Source organism: Artemia sp. Qi Xiang Cuo, chromosome 6 (assembly GCF_049724085.1).
Source record: "Artemia sp. Qi Xiang Cuo chromosome 6, ASM4972408v1, whole genome shotgun sequence".
NCBI lineage: Eukaryota > Metazoa > Arthropoda > Branchiopoda > Anostraca > Artemiidae > Artemia > Artemia sp. Qi Xiang Cuo.
In genome coordinates, this window is record NC_142799.1 from 63,270,415 (window position 1) to 63,286,631 (window position 16,217).

Genomic DNA, 16,217 nt, shown 5'->3' on the forward strand with positions numbered 1-16,217 from the left:
ACTCTGATACTTAGATTTTCTCAATTTTATCAGGCATATCTGACAAAGGACGATGATAATCAATTTATTCACTCTGATGCTTAGATTTTGTGAATGTTATCTGATGTATCCGACAAAAGAAGTTGATAAAGAATTTATTCACTATGATACTTAGATTTGGTCAGTGTTATCAAACGTATCTGTGAAAAGACATTGATAAAGAATTTATTCACTATGTTACTTAGATTTTCTCAATTTTATCAAGCATATCTGACGAAAGACGATGATAAGTAATTTGTTCACTCTGATACTTAGATTTTGTCAATGTTATCTGATGTATTAGAAAAAAGGAAGTTAATAAAGTATTTATTCACTTTAATACATAGATTTTGACAATGTTATCTAACGTATCCGTTGGATAACAACGTATCCGTTGTATAAGATATTGATACAGAATTTACTAACTCTGATACTTAGATTTTCTCAATTTTATCAGGCATATCTGACAAAGGACGATGATAAAGAATTTACTCACTCTGATGCTTAGATTTCGCAAATGTTATCTGATGTATCCGACAAAAGAAGTTGATAAAGAATTTACTCAATCTGATACTTAAATTTAGTCAATTTTATCCATTGTATCTGACAAAGATATTGATAAAGAATTTATTCACTCTGATGCTTAGATTTTCTCAATTTTATCAAGTATACCTGACAGAAGACGATGATATAAAATTTATTTATTCTGATACTTAGGTTTTCTGAATGTTTTCTGATTTGACTTTCAAAGGAAGTTGATAAAGAATTCACTCCCTCTGAAACTAAGATTTTAATAATTTTACTCGACGTATCCGACAAAAAATACTGATAAAGAATTTATTCATTCTGATACTTAGATTTTGTCAATTTTATCCGTTGTATCTGACAAAGATGCTTATAGAAAAAATTTATTCACTCTGATACTTAGATTTTTTTTCTATGTTATCCCATGTATCTGGCAATAGATATTGATACCGAATTTCATTACTCTGACAGTTAGGTTTTGATAATGTTAACCGACATATCTGGCAAAGGATATTGATAAAGAATCTATTCGCTCTGATTCTTAGATTTTATCAATTTTATCCTGACCTATCTGACAAAAGATGTTGATAAAGAATTTATTCATTCTGATGCTTCGATTTTCTCTATGTTAACGTATCTATCCGACATACGATGTATGCAAATTCCTTTTCTTACATCTCCGATCTTTTGTTAGACATTCTAAACGTTTGATTTGCTAGCATACTCTAAAAATTATGAAAAAATAACAATGTAATGCCTGATATATTTTTAATGAAATAATTACATGTAGAATATTAATACAAAAAATATATTATTATACATTATTAATATCAATGAACAACTTTGGACATTTTGAATCTATTCTATAAAATATTTCATCATGTTCTCTCTTGATACTGTAGCTATTGTCTTCTCTTAGTTCGTAATCAGTAAAATTGTACCGGGAGCAAAATGCGATATATTTAAAATACAAGATCCTTTCCTTCTAAAGATGATTCGGACAGAAATCAAACGTCCCCTAATTGAGTTCAAATACCGCTTCCAAGAGTCTAAATTCTTAATCAGCAAAAAGAGAAATTGCATTCTAGCTTCAGTCAAACAACGACGCTAGTCGTTTGAATTTCACTAGGATAATTAATAAAATAAAAATGCTATGCACAATATTTATAAGGAAGTTTAAATGGTAAGAACCGTGTGAACGCTTGAATCATCAGAAATATTTAATAGAATTTATTGGACGAAAGGTTCGCATCCCTGGACCACTTGGGCCAATTATGAGCCAGTTCTTACAGCGCAGGACTGAAGAGCTACGTTTGATATTGGGGTAAAAATACTTTTTGAAAATATTCGTAATGTAGAAGCAGGACCATTCAGATAGAAGTCTTAAATTCTTTCATGTTGTATCTCGGTCACCGTTATTGTCATTTGAAGTGACCCACTGCTGTTCACCTAAATATGTAAGTTTCAATAAATCTATTGCTTTTTTTTATCTGTGTTTATTTCATCTTATATGTCTGGATTTAGCCTAATAACAGGTAATTAGTTTGCATATCTCTAAGGAAGCGCTCCCAGGGAATCGGATCTCCAGATAGCTCAAGAAAAAGAGGTCACGTTTACATGGCTGTACATTTTATTTTCACTCAATAATTGAGGGTGGCACAGGCCTTGTTGGCATAATCTTCAGCGCTATAAGCGGCGCTATCGGAGAACTTATAAGGTATAACCTCACGGCTTTCAAGGTATAATTTTAGACTTGATGCGATCAATCTTCAATACCGCTATTAGGACGGCCACAAAATCCTCATCGCTACAAATGCCATGCAAAACTTTTATCGCTACATTTGGTGTGGTTCGGAAATTGGAGGAAAACTTACGAACTAATTAGGCTATAAACTTTGTAATTTTAATTATTAGGAACGATACAGACATATAAGTAAAGTGATTAGGCCTATTGCCGCTAAGCTACTACAGGGAAACCCTTTAGATATCTCATAGGAGATAATAGCCTCCCCCAAATAGGTTAAGTGAAAAATAAAAAATTATTTTGAATTTATTCAATAAAAACAAACAATGGCGGACAAACTTAATGACTTATTAATAGTGCAGAAGTTAATCGCGAAAAATATAGAAATAGCAAAATCTATCCCGGAATACAATGGTCAATCAGATATTGACAAATTTAATATCCAATTGACCCAGTTTGTACAACTAACAAAAACAGACCTAGGAGCGTTAGTCGACATGCTCCTACTACGATTAAAAGGCCAGGCCTTAACCTTCCTAAGACAAACACAACATGCCCTAGGCAATAACGGCAGCTTGCCAATAAATTCGGTCGATAACTTGCTAAAAGCATTTAAAGATAGGTTTATAGACACCAGTTCCATAAATAAACTAAAACAAGGAGCAGTAAGCTTTGACTTTTCACAGAATATAAGTGAATACCTGGATAATATACGCATTTCTGTAGAGGCAAAATACGAAAGTGGTTCTGGGCAATTGTACAAAATATTCGTACTAAATATCTATTTGCAAGGCCTACCCCCAAAATTATATAGAGTGGTAATATCCAAGAATATACAGACGCTGGATCTCGCAGTTCAGGAGGTAGAGCGATTGATCGAAGTCGATACGATGGTCGCAAATCATAGTAAAGCAAAAATAAATAGCCTAGGCGATTCAAATGCGAACATAAACTTCAAGGGCGATCAGGCATCCCCCTATTTCTTTTCAAGGAATAACTCCCCAATACCACAAAGAAATAAAACGCAAGAACTCGCTAGGCAGAAAACAGTACGTTTTCAGCCTATCAAACAATTCAATCACGAAAATAACCCTACAATAATATGATGCTGTCATTGCAACAGTGTTGACCATATCGCGAGAGATTGCTATTTCGTCCTCAATGGCATGCCAAAAATTGTTGTCGATACTGAGCACAATTAAAGCAATCATCTGGTCGGAAGAATAAACTTTAGCATCAGTCATGCAATGTACTTTACTCAGGGGGGATTGTACCAATCAGTACCTTATAATACGTACCAACCAAATTTGCATAGCCCTGCCCCCAACAGACAAATTAATTATCGATTTGAAAACCCAAATACTCGCCAAAGCCAATATAATGTGAGAATGCAGTATAGAAATCACGAAAATTTGCCGATGGGAAATGAAAATTTTGCAAGCCAACGGCATTGGCATTCAGCGCCAGCAAGCAGCACTGACACGAGACATCCAGGTTACCATAATAATACATGGCGAAGACAGACAGACGTAAATCAACTAGATATGCCTACGGAAACTCATACGTCTGAATATCTATTACGGGCACCGACACATGAAATAAATTCTCAGGGAAACGTTTCAGGCCCCTCAGAAATATAAATTGGACCCAGAAGGTGCCCGGAATATTTAATAGGTCCAAGACAATATTAGTGACTTTTTGTAGTGATATTAATAACAAGTTACCTATATTTAATAATTTTTGTGTAGAAAATGTTTCTTTTAACGCCTTGACTGACTCCGGTGCAACGATTAGTATCATAAACTCTTTTGTATTTAATATGTTACCTCTACATATTAGGTGACCTAAGAACCCTAATGATCCAAATTTAATGAGTGTGACAGGCCATAAATTGGACGCAAAAGGTCCAATTTGCCTAAACGTAAAAAGAGACAATAGGACCTTTATGACAAATTTTATAATATGCGATAACTTTCCATATGAAGCAATCATAGGCACAAATTTTTTAAGGTCCAATAGAATACTATTAGACGTAGCAAATGAGAGACTTGTCTACCCAGCTAAGGTAGGGGAAGAAATTTCTACCCTAAGAAATCGTAACAGAGGTTACGAAGACAACGTAACAGTAAACAAAATTTATGGTGGTATAATGTCGCAGTATTTTGAACCTCGTGTCTCGCAAAGACATGGCATAATTGGAAATTTGTTCAATTACCCTGAGAGACATTGCAGAAATGAAGTAAATTTAAATAACAAAAGTATAGAATCTGCAAAAATAAAAATAGGAGATATGCGACAGTACAGGTCAAACGAAATTAAGAAAATAGCGGAATTATGGAAGAACATAGTAAAACCCAACGTGACGCCGCAAGATGCCTCAATGGTGCAGCATAGCGCCATTATGAATCTAATAAACAATGAAAATAAAGAGCAATATTATGGATTCGCGATAAGGAAAACAGACGTCCTTCACAAAACGATTCAAAACATTCAAATATCACAGATGATAGGGTCAGGGGTTACCAAATCAGTAATGTGGCTGGTGTCCCCGTCGGAAAGACCGGGAAATCGGTTATGCGAGGAACACATCGTATCTTATGACAAAGGAGAAGGTTTCATTTGGGTAACTAATAATCACGAAAATGATACAATTACAATTAAAAAGGGGACGTGTTTAGTTCAAATCCAGGTTTTAACGGAGAATGATTTAAATACATGGGAAAGAGTACCATTTGGATTGAAAACAAGTTCAAGCGCGCTATGTAGACCCCTACTGCACCTGTTAAGAGGATTAAAGAATATCATTCATTTTGTTGATGATGTTATATGCGTGGGAGAAAACACTGAACAACACTTAGCAACATTAGCTAAAGTGTTCGAGCAGTTCAGACAAGGCTATTTAAAATGTCGGCCTGAGAAAGTAAATTTAGTTCAACCTAAAATTAAATTTTTAGGAGTAGTAGTAACCCAAGGAGAGATATCCCCAGACCCTGATAAAATAAAATGTGTTGAAAACCTCAAGCCCCCCAGAACCATGAAAGAATTAAGGGGAATTTTAGGACTCACTGGCAACTTAAGAAAATTTGTACGCAATTACGCTCAAATTGCAAAAACCCTCACAGAGTTAATCAGAGGAAACTCCCGTAAGGTTATCTGGTTCCAGGAAGCTCAAACATTCCTAGACCGTCTTAAAAAGGCACTCACTTCTTAACCAATATTATCCCTCCCTGATTTCGAAAACGGAGAATTTACGGTTACAACCGATGCTAGTACAAAAGGCAGTGGCGCAATTCTTTCGTAAATAATCCCGGTAGAAAACTCTAACCCTCAAGAGGGAACGCCTAAATAAAAACAGATAGAAAAAGTTATATGCTATTCGAGTAAGACTTTATCAAAAGGCAAAAGCAGTTATTCCGCCACAAACTTAGAATTATTATCTATAATCCACCACTTGGACAAATTTAGACATTATTTAATTGGTAGAAAATTTATACTATGATCAGACCATAAAAGCTTGCAGTACCTGCGCACATTTAAAAACCCCACGGGCATTCTAGCTAGATGGATTATGAAAATCTAAGACCTAGATTATGAATTTGAACATATAAAAGGTAAACAAAATGCAGCTTGTGACTTTTTGAGTAGATACCCAGAAAATATTCCGCCGGAAACTGAGGAAAATGAAGTTAACGCTAAAAATGCTAAGAGCAAACATGGATGTAAGAAAAAAAAAGTCATACACACGGTAAAAGAAAATAAGATTAACTATTGTCCCTTGTCTTTGGAAAATATAAAAAGAAAGCAAAAAAAGAACGAAATGTGTGTAGCACTAATTGATTATTTTGTGAATGATGATGCGTTACCGGATAAATTCAAAACTCTTAGAAAAGAGATATATAATTTTTACTATGATCTGGATGAAGAAATACTGTGTAGAATTGTGACTGCTGAGACAAATAGAAACAAAACCGCAATAATACCTGTATTACCACAAAACTTAATAGTGCCTGCATTTGAATATTTTCATTCAGATACAGGTGGACATTTAGGGGTAATGAAAACGTTCCATAAATTAAAACAATATTTTTACATGCCGTCCGCACTGACAAAACTGAAAGAATTTGTAAGTACATGCCAAGCGTGTAACTTAAGAAAAATCCCCCCAGCTTATCCTAATCCTCCAATGGGAAGGGTCCCGGTAGCAAAGTACCCCTTCAATATTATCTCATTTGACTTATACGGAGCAAGAGGAGACTTGCCTGTTTCCAGCAGAGACCATACTTGTATTCTTTCGGTTATAGATCCTTTTTCCGGATTTACTTTTGCAAAAGCATTAAAAAATCAAGGTGCATATGCCACAAGTAAGGCGTTAGCTAAATTATTTTTAAAATTTGGCATTCCTAATAAAATTTAGAGTGACAACGGGAGCAATTTTGTTTCAAAAGTAACAAAAGACTTAATGAGTTTTCTTAATATAGAGAAAATGGTGACAGCTCCGTACCACCCACAAGCTAATGGTAAAATAGAAAATAGGCCTAAAATATTTTCGAACGTATTAAGTATTTATAAAAAAGACAATAGGAACGACTGGTATCAATTCTTACCTTATTTAACTAACGTAATCAACACTGCTTATTCCGAAACAACCAAATACAATCCATTTTATTTACTTTTTGGTCGTAATTTTAGAATCCCGTATAATGAGATTATTGAATCTTGGCAGTGTTATAATATCTCAGAAGATTACAAACAAGAATTCATAAATAGAATGAGGAAAACTTATAAAATAGTTAGGCAAGAGTTGGGAAATTGTAAAATAAATCAAGAGCTATGAAACCAACCCAAAGTCAAAGGGAGTATAGATTTCAAAGTAGGAGATAGCGTCTACCTAAAGAACGAAGCAAAAACGGAAGGCAAAAAACTTTCCAACAAATATTCTGGACCGTACAGAATAGTCAAAAAGTACGATAACGAATATACTTTTAAAATGGAAAACCCCGATAGTGGAAGAACTTACAAGGCGCATGTTAGCAGAATAAAAAGAGCCAAATTTCCAGAGAGATGGGTATCACATCCCTCCTCTACTGATTCGTCAGATGCAGAAATTGAGCCCCCTAGGTCAAGATTGGCAGAGCTAAAACCCTTTAATTTCAAGCAAGACTATTTTGTGAATGACAGTGATCAGGAAAACTTTGAAGAATTCTTTGCTATGAAAAATCTATATGTTCCTAAGAAAAAATCCCTAATACCAGGATTCTTTCCTGAAATAAAAGCGTCAAAAGATCCAAAAATTTATTCTTAGGCGAGCGCAGGAGAATTAGGTTATACAATATCTCCAAAAACCCAATTTTTTCCCGATAGAATTTCGACCCCTTGTCCCCCCAAAAGATTTCCAGACGATATGGTTTCCCCTGCACCACCCAGAGAAAGGCCCCTGTCATTACAGGAAGAATTAAAAAGAGCTGTAGAAACCCCCGGTATTACTGTAAAGAAAACTCCCCCAAAGATTCAACTAAAACAAACCTGCGAGAAGCTATGGATCTAATAAATTTCCCCATAAAAACGAGTCAAAGTTCATTGCCAGAGAATAAAACTCCCAAGGATGACCAGTAAGGTCAATTTCTTGATATAACTGTGTCCAAGGTCAAACCTAAACAGTGGACTTCATGGAGGGAAACCCTAGTGCAAAAACTGCCCCATTCACCTGAGGACATGCCCTTCAAACAGTAAATAATCCCTGCAAAAACTATTGATTCTTCTCATAGCTCTCAAGAAACTTTAAAATCCCCCGCATAGAGAACTCAAAACGAGGACTTTGGGAATAAACCTTCTACTTCCAAGGGAGTAGAAATTTACGAAGGAAGAACAGGTGATACGTAAAAAAGCGCCACTTCTAAAAGTTCTAATCCGGATTCGTCGGAAACCAGTTCTGAAGAGTCTGAGAGCGAATCAGACCATATAGTACCTAAAGAAGTAGGAAAATCAAGACCGACATCAGCAGCCAAACACGGAAACAAATTAGATTAAAAAGCCAAGAATATTTGAAAAAACAATACAAAAAATTCTACCTTATTTCGCTAGGAAAGCCAAAAAGAAAAACCGCCAGATATCGACGAGAAAATGATAACGCCATCAGATAGAACACGTAAAGAATCTGACATATGGAAATATCCCTAATTAATGTAAAGACAAATTTCAAATCCCTTATGGAAATCAACGTGTGATCGACCATAATAAATTTAAAAGTGTACAAGTAAAGTTAACCAAGTCAATATTAATGAGGGAAAAAAATAACAATAATACAGTGATCTCAAAACATTGGTGATCAGAGAGAGCAAGCAGGGAACAGAAAATAACAAAAGGTGGGAAGCTAGTGGTCTACTGAGAATGACAACTGACGTTGGACCATGTTTCTTGGGAAGCTTGGGGAGAAAACAAGGGTAAGACATAAGTACATTAAACAGAGACCGTATTCATGTTTTAAAGCACTTGAGTTTGACTAAATTGAGCTATATTTAATTTTTTTTTAAGCTGAATTGAATTTGATTAAAAACAGTTTAATTATAATAAATTGAGATAAATCTAGTACAAATGGAGCATTCAGGTATTTGTTGTAAAGCTCAAAAGTGATGCTTAAATTTTGAAATCATTTGATTGGTTGAAGTTTGCATAAGAAAACCCTGTATACATCAAATGGTAACTAATTATGACTCATTAGGGCTACACATTATAAGCTGGAGAATGTATAGAGGCAGTCCTAATGTATGGGCCATCAGTCAATATTAGGGGCAAAAATACTTTTAAACGGAGGGATACAAAAAATCCGATCCGAACTTTAACTATAGTTGGCTATTGGTACGTTTATATGTAGAATTTCACGGCGGATGTGGACTCATATCTCAATACTAATATGTAAAATTTTAAAACCATTTGATCAGTTAAGATACATGGATTGAAACCCTGTGTATGTCCAATGGCGACTAAGTAAAACCCACAAGGAATTCCCTAATAATGTGAAGGTGTTTTTCGCTTAACGGATTCTAATAAGACTTTAATATCATATTTCTTTATTTACTACTGAAGGGTTTGCTCAAACAATAGCCTTCTAAAAAGATATTGATGTCATTTCTTCATTACGCTTATATTTTTTGCCAAGCATCAACTAAAATCTACGCGGGCAAGCTTGGAAATCCTGCATCTAATTACCTTATTCGAAAAGCGAATATGAGGCACTAATGTTGAATTGTAATTACGGAAAAATCCTGAAACTAAGAAGACGAAAACCAAGAGAAGAACATGGGGAAACAGCTGAAATGCAGAGGTTAAACCGGGATCCCAATGAGAACGTCTAGGCCAAAAAATAGGGACGACAATAGGAAAAGAGTGGGTATTGAGACTTCCACTCGCCCTTGTTATGTCTCGTTCCCGCACTGTAGTATCGTGTACGTGAAACCGTGAGGCTATGACGCTCCAACATACACTTCATAAACAGAGGGGATGTGCGCCAACAACGCAGGCATGAAATATGTTGTAAAATTAGACCTTAAACTTAATAATGTAGGGTAAATTATGTTTATTAAATAAGTATTGTAGAATTATATAAGCCCTTTATCGATGTTTTCGTTGTCAAAACAAATTTGAAGACATCTCTGTTTTAGATTTCCCAATCTGAACTATGTCGTTTTATTACAAACAAAAGAAATTTTGTTGTGAGTACTAATATTGGTGTATTTATTTAACTCTGTCTCGTAGCGTGGGGTTTATGTACCCAATTAATGCGTGACTTATTCGTACTATGAGTATTTACTTTAAAGAACGTGTGATTCTGCCTTGTTATTTTTATTATAGGAAGTGGATTGACACATTGGATATCGAGCATTACAATGAGTTGCTTAGTGCAGATACAACCTAGTAGCATCTATTTTCATCATACCTCAACCAACGAAGAGTACTCTCCATACACTCCAGGCAATTTTCATCCCAGCTTCGTCTACGAAAACAACAGTTACCTTTGATCATTGTTTCTTCAACCACAAACCATATTACGCATCAGGTAACATTATATTTGAATCTCAGTTTCCAGTGCTTTATCGAACTATATAATCACATAAATGATTTTTGAAGATATTTGAAGTTGAAAGTAAAGACAATTTGAAGTTTAATTCGGAGAACCCCTTCGATCAGTACAAGATATAAATACATAGATATCGCCTTTGACAATCATTATGAATCCCAGAATCATTTGACTGTATAGTGATGATATTTGAAGTTAAATGATATTTAACGATATTTGAAGATATTTGAAGTTGAAATTAAAGACAATATGTTGAAAGAGTCACTATAGTTTGATGTCAACCCGTTCCAAATCCAATCTTCAATTCCCCCGTGATTAACCTAGGAATCACCGCAAAGTTTAATCGACGCAAGCCATGAGCTAACTATTTTATAAAAGGCTCAAATGAACAATTTTACGCGAGAATACATTCTCTATGTGCATCAAAATATCCTAAAAAAATATATGCTGAGAAGAAAATATACGTACTCCCATTGTTCGACCCCTTAATGATAAGGCACCCTATGAACTATCAAAAAAAGGCAGGTGAGAATGAACTCTGATAGCATATGCCAACACCTGTAGTGGGAATCATCATTTCCCAGTTGACAATTAGAGAAGATATGTCGTGTGAACACAATCAGGCTCGAACTGTTCCATGAAGAAACCATAACATAAATGCTTCAAAATTTTTGCCAAGACAAAAAAGAGTGAAGGACAATAATTTACAACAGAAGTATGGAGTACACTAAAGACTCGAAGGTGATGAAATAGATGTGAATTTACATATGTTACTTCCTAATAACTTTGATAACTCAAAACTCCAAAACGTGAAAATGTTTTAATGTTACCAGTGAATAGGGCAAACCCGATATTGTTTGTTATAAATCATTCATGTATGTACCGCTAGACGTCCATGTAGAATTAGGAGTAGTGTTATCATGTTATTCAATTAATGTAGCATAGATAGTAAGTAGTGTGTCATACAGACAGCAAAATCAAAAAAAAGCCTTGCAAAAATTGAAAAAAAAAATCTTTAGTATAGTAGCTAGCCTAGAACCATGAATAATCTTAGTCCGGTAGATGAATTTTAGATAGGGATGTAGAATAAAATAAGAAAAGTAATAGAGAAAATTTTTAGCACTCCTGATTAAGACATAAAATAAATATAAAACAATTATGTAGAAGAAATAGTTAATAGATGGCGAACATTTTAAAAGCCCAAAGGCAAACAATTACTAATGACAGGGCGTCATTAATTAATGGGTCGGGTGATATGTACCGGGAGCAAAATGCGATATATTTAAAATACAAGATTCTTTCCTTCTAAAGATGATTCGGACAAGAAATTAAACGTCCCATAATTGAGTTCAAATACCACTTCCAAGAGTCTAAATTCTTTATCAGCAAAAATAGAAATTGCATTCTAGCTTCATTCAAACAACGACGCTAGCCGTTCGAATTTCGCTAAGATAATTAGTAACAAAAAAAATGCTACGCACAATATTTCTAAGGAAGTTTAAATGGTAAGAACCATGTGAACACTTAAATCATCAGAAATATTTAAAATAATTTATTGGACAAAAGGTTTGCATCCTTGGACCAATCGGGCCAATTGTAAGCCAGTTCTTACAGCGCAAGACTGAAAAGCTTCGTTTGATAGTTGGGTAAAAATACTTTTTGACGAGATTCGTAATATAGAAGAAGGACCTTTCAGATAGAAGTCTTAAATTCTTTCTTTTTGTATCTCGGTCACCGTTATTGTCATTTGGAGTGACCCACTGCTTTTCACCTAAATATGTAAGTTTCAATAAATCTATCGCTTTTTTTATCTGTGTTTATTTAATTTTATATGTCTGGATATAGCCTAATAATGGGTAATTAGTTCGCATGTCTCCAAGGTAACGTTCCCAGGGAATCGGATCTCCAGATAGCTCAAGAAAAAGAGGCCACGTTTACATGGCTGTACATTTTATTTTCACTCAATAATTGAGGGTGGCACAGGCTTTGTTGGCATAATCTTCAGCGCTATAAGCGGCGCTATCGGAGAAATTACAAGGTGTAAGCTCACGACCTTTGGGCATAATATCGCCTTTAACGCAGTCAGTATTTAGTACCATACTTAGTATAGCCAGCCAATTTTTTCATCGCTACAAATAAAATTTTCTATTGCTACAAAATAATAATTATTCCATTTTGAGTCATACACAATTTTTACTGGTGTGTCACCGACAGGTTCAATATGCGTTTAGTTTTCGGTATTATTTGGTTCATTGACTGTTTGATCAATGATAGTAGTAACGTTTTCTGGCACTTTTTTTTCATCGATTCATCTTTATATTCCTTAGTGATATTTTCTACCAATGCCCTTTTTATTTTTCCAGCAATTTCACTGTCTATTACCACATTATTTTTACACAGGTAACAGTTCCGACACGTAGACAAGATATGGTTTGTGATATTAGTAGAAGAGTACGCCTGTCTTCTTTTGACCTTCCGTTGAATGCTAATACCCGAAAGCTCACGATAGGATGTATCAGTAGGTAATGTTTTACCAGCAACAGTAGCATGGAGTTGTCCTCTTTCATCGACGAATATTTTTATGCTGACATTCTCTTTGAGTGAAATAATCTCCGGAGATCTCAATCTTGCATATCCAACAATATAAGAGTTGAATTTTTTTGGCACTCCAAAGGAATTTAATTCCTTACTGTCATGACAATACACGCGTACGTTTCCGAGAGTGGTATCACTTTTACTTGTTTCATAGTTCAAATACTTATCCTTGTCAGCATTCAATGCTTTAATAACACTATCATGTGAACACACTTTCTTAAAATGCTTCATCTCCACTTTTTTAAAGATATGAATTACCTTCCACTGCTTAAAAATTACTGATTTAATACATGCAATAAACTAGGTAGTGTCGATAACCTGCCACAGAGTACCAGTGGGAAAGCCGTGTCGTGTCTATGAGCAAGCGTAGAGTATGATTGGTAGAGTCGCAAGCATATTTCATGTTATTTTAAGATATGTAAAAAAAGTGGAATAATTTCTAAGTCCAAAAAATGCAGTCCATAAAAAAAAGTACTACTACAATCCTTATTTTCCTAATAGTAAAAGCAACGACTAACATTTCTATATCATTTTCACTTTGAATTTGGAAAATAGTGAATGTGAATTTCTTATGTTTTAAGTATGTTTTATGTCATTCTAAGACATGTAAAAAAAAGTTGAAAAGAAATACCATGCTAAAAAAATAATAAGAAAATTGAAAAAAAAACTTCAAAAAAAGTATAAGAAAATGGGGGGAGGGCCCAAAAAGTCGGAGGGAGGGGCCCCTTGGAGGTTGGGGATAGGGGTCCTTGGAGGTTGAGGTAGTTGGTGGTTAGGGTTATTGATGGTTACTGTCCTTGGTGGTTACAATCCCTAATCATCACACTAGTTGCTTTCTAAGGATTCCTAAGGATTGTTCTGAATTTCTTTGTTAAAATTATTTTCTTTACATATTCATCTCTATTAATCTCAAATGTCTATCTTATTCCAATGCTAAGGCATATTTTATTGACAACACTGCTCGATTGATACTTGTGTATTATGCAGAACACAGTCTAGGAGTAAAGCTAGGTCAAGCTATAAGGTCTTCTTGGCGCCTATGACTCTATTCGTTTCAACTTTTTAGCATATCCCAATGCTAAACCATATTCTATATTGGGAACACTGTTCAAATGGTACTTGTGTATTATACAGAACACAGCCAAGAAGTGAAGCTAAGTTAAGTCCCATGACCATCTTTTCAGCAGTTGTTTCCATAGATTGATACAGTTGATGTTATTCCAAATTTATGTTAAGTTGCGCAAGAGTTACCACCCCCTCGGACTTATCTTAAGTGGTAAGCAGTTTAACCCTTTTAGCACTTTCATACAATTCAATTAAGTTAAACCTCGAGCTCTTTCACCCCCATTATTTAATCACCAATTAAGATAATTCAGTGCAGAGTTATGTCAATGTAATACCTTTTTTCGCAAATTTAGTTAGTTTACGCAAATGATAAAACATTTTAGCATTATTAAATCCTGCTAATAATGCAATCAATTCTGAACGAGATGGAGTTTAGCTGATTATTCTTATTTTTGCTTCTAGCTCGAATATATTTATACGACTTAGCATATGATCCTACATCCAAATATTTTGCGTGGATATCAGTTCCTGTATTGTTGGTATTATTTTCTTCTGGATTTGTTCATCTAGTTGCACCGCAAGCAATTGGTAAGCTTTTATCTTATTAATTCTTATTTGCTGATCACTAGACATAAATATGGAGTTTTTTTAATGCCTTTCTTGGTATGATGTGATATTTATCAAACAGTTCGTGGTAACGAACTGTTAGTAAGGAGCGACCCGGCTCAATAGTAACCGAAACTCTAAAAAACGGAATCTTGAACCAATAGATGTATCGGAAGAATAGGATTATTATGTTGATTTCAAATATATAAGTTTCATTAAGTTTAGTCTTACCCCTTAAAGGCTACGAACCTGAAAACTGTGCCTGATTTTCGAAAAAGGGGGGGGGGTTTAAACACCCCAAAAAGTCATCGAATCATAATGAAAATCACACCATCAGATTCAGCGCATCAGAAAACCCTACTGTAGAGGTTTCAAGCTCCTATCTGCAAAAATGCTGAATTTTGTATTTTTTGCTAGAAGAAAATATCACGGGTGCGTGTTTATTCGTTTGTTTTTTTTCCTCAAGGGTGACCATATCGACCCAGTGGTCCTAGAACATCTTAAGAGAGCTTATTCGAACGTAAATTAAAAGTTATAGTGCCCTTTTTAAGGTACCAAAAGATTGGAGGACAACTAGGCCCCCTCCCCGCCCCTGTTTTACCAAAATCGTCCGATCAAATTTTCGAGATAGCCATTTTGTTCATCGTAATTGCCCGAAAGCCCAATAATAATACCTTTGGATATAACTTGGTTCCCCCTCACAGCCCCAGGGGAAAGGTCTTTAAGTTATAAAATTTTCTCATTGCTTAAGCATAGTATTTGTTATTAGGAAGTATGTATACATTTCCGTATTGGGGGGGGGGGGGGTTATCGACTGTTTTTTTTCACGGGGGAATTTTCCATGGGGAGGGGAGTTTCCAGGGGTGAACTTATCTGGGGAAAATATACACTGGGGGAATTCGCCAAAATTCCTAAACAAAATTCTTTTTATATGTCTTGATTTCTCTTTTCCATCTCAATTTTACGCGTGGAGCTGTTAAGGGTGATTGTCATGGGTAAAATTTCACCGGGATTGAATTGCCTAGAGGATATTTCCGTGGAGAGGGAAATTTTTCCGTGGAAATGGGGCCAGATTTCCGGGCATCATTTAGAAATGATCAGAAAATAACAAAAGAAAACAAGTTTTTTCAACTGAAAGTAAGGATAAAACTTAAAACGAACAAAAATTATTACTTATATGAAGGGGATTGCCCCCTCTTCAACACCTCACTCTTTATGCTCAAGTTTAAATTATTCCCATTCTTTAAGAACGACTTCTGAAACACAAGGGTCGTTTAATTAGAACAATAAGAAGCTTTTTTAAAAGTAGAAAAATTTAACGTAAAGAGCGAGGTGTTGAGGAGGGGACAATCCCCTTCATAAATGGTGTGATTTCTGTTTGTTTTAAATTTTAATATTGCTCCTTACTTTCAGTTGAAAAAACTTGTATTTTTTTTTATTTCACTACTCTAAAAGCCTTTACGGGCCATGGCTAATGCAAAAAATATAACATTATGCAAAGCATAAACAAATAAACATCCTTAAATCCAGATTATGTTATAGAAATAGTCCCTAGGTGTTTTACCTGCGCCTCCAAACTTACCCGATTTT

General features: G+C 34.9%; 1 protein-coding gene across 1 annotated transcript in view; it reads left to right on the top strand.

The window, feature by feature from the left end:
* Positions 1-16,217, top strand: part of LOC148951494 (chloride channel protein 2-like) — a 163,559-nt gene that overhangs the window by 16,239 nt on the left and 131,103 nt on the right. Inside the window, exon 3 of the mRNA XM_089090912.1 lies at positions 14,484-14,609. Coding sequence (XP_088947038.1) covers positions 14,484-14,609 — 126 coding nt within the window. The remainder of the gene's footprint in view (positions 1-14,483; positions 14,610-16,217) is intronic.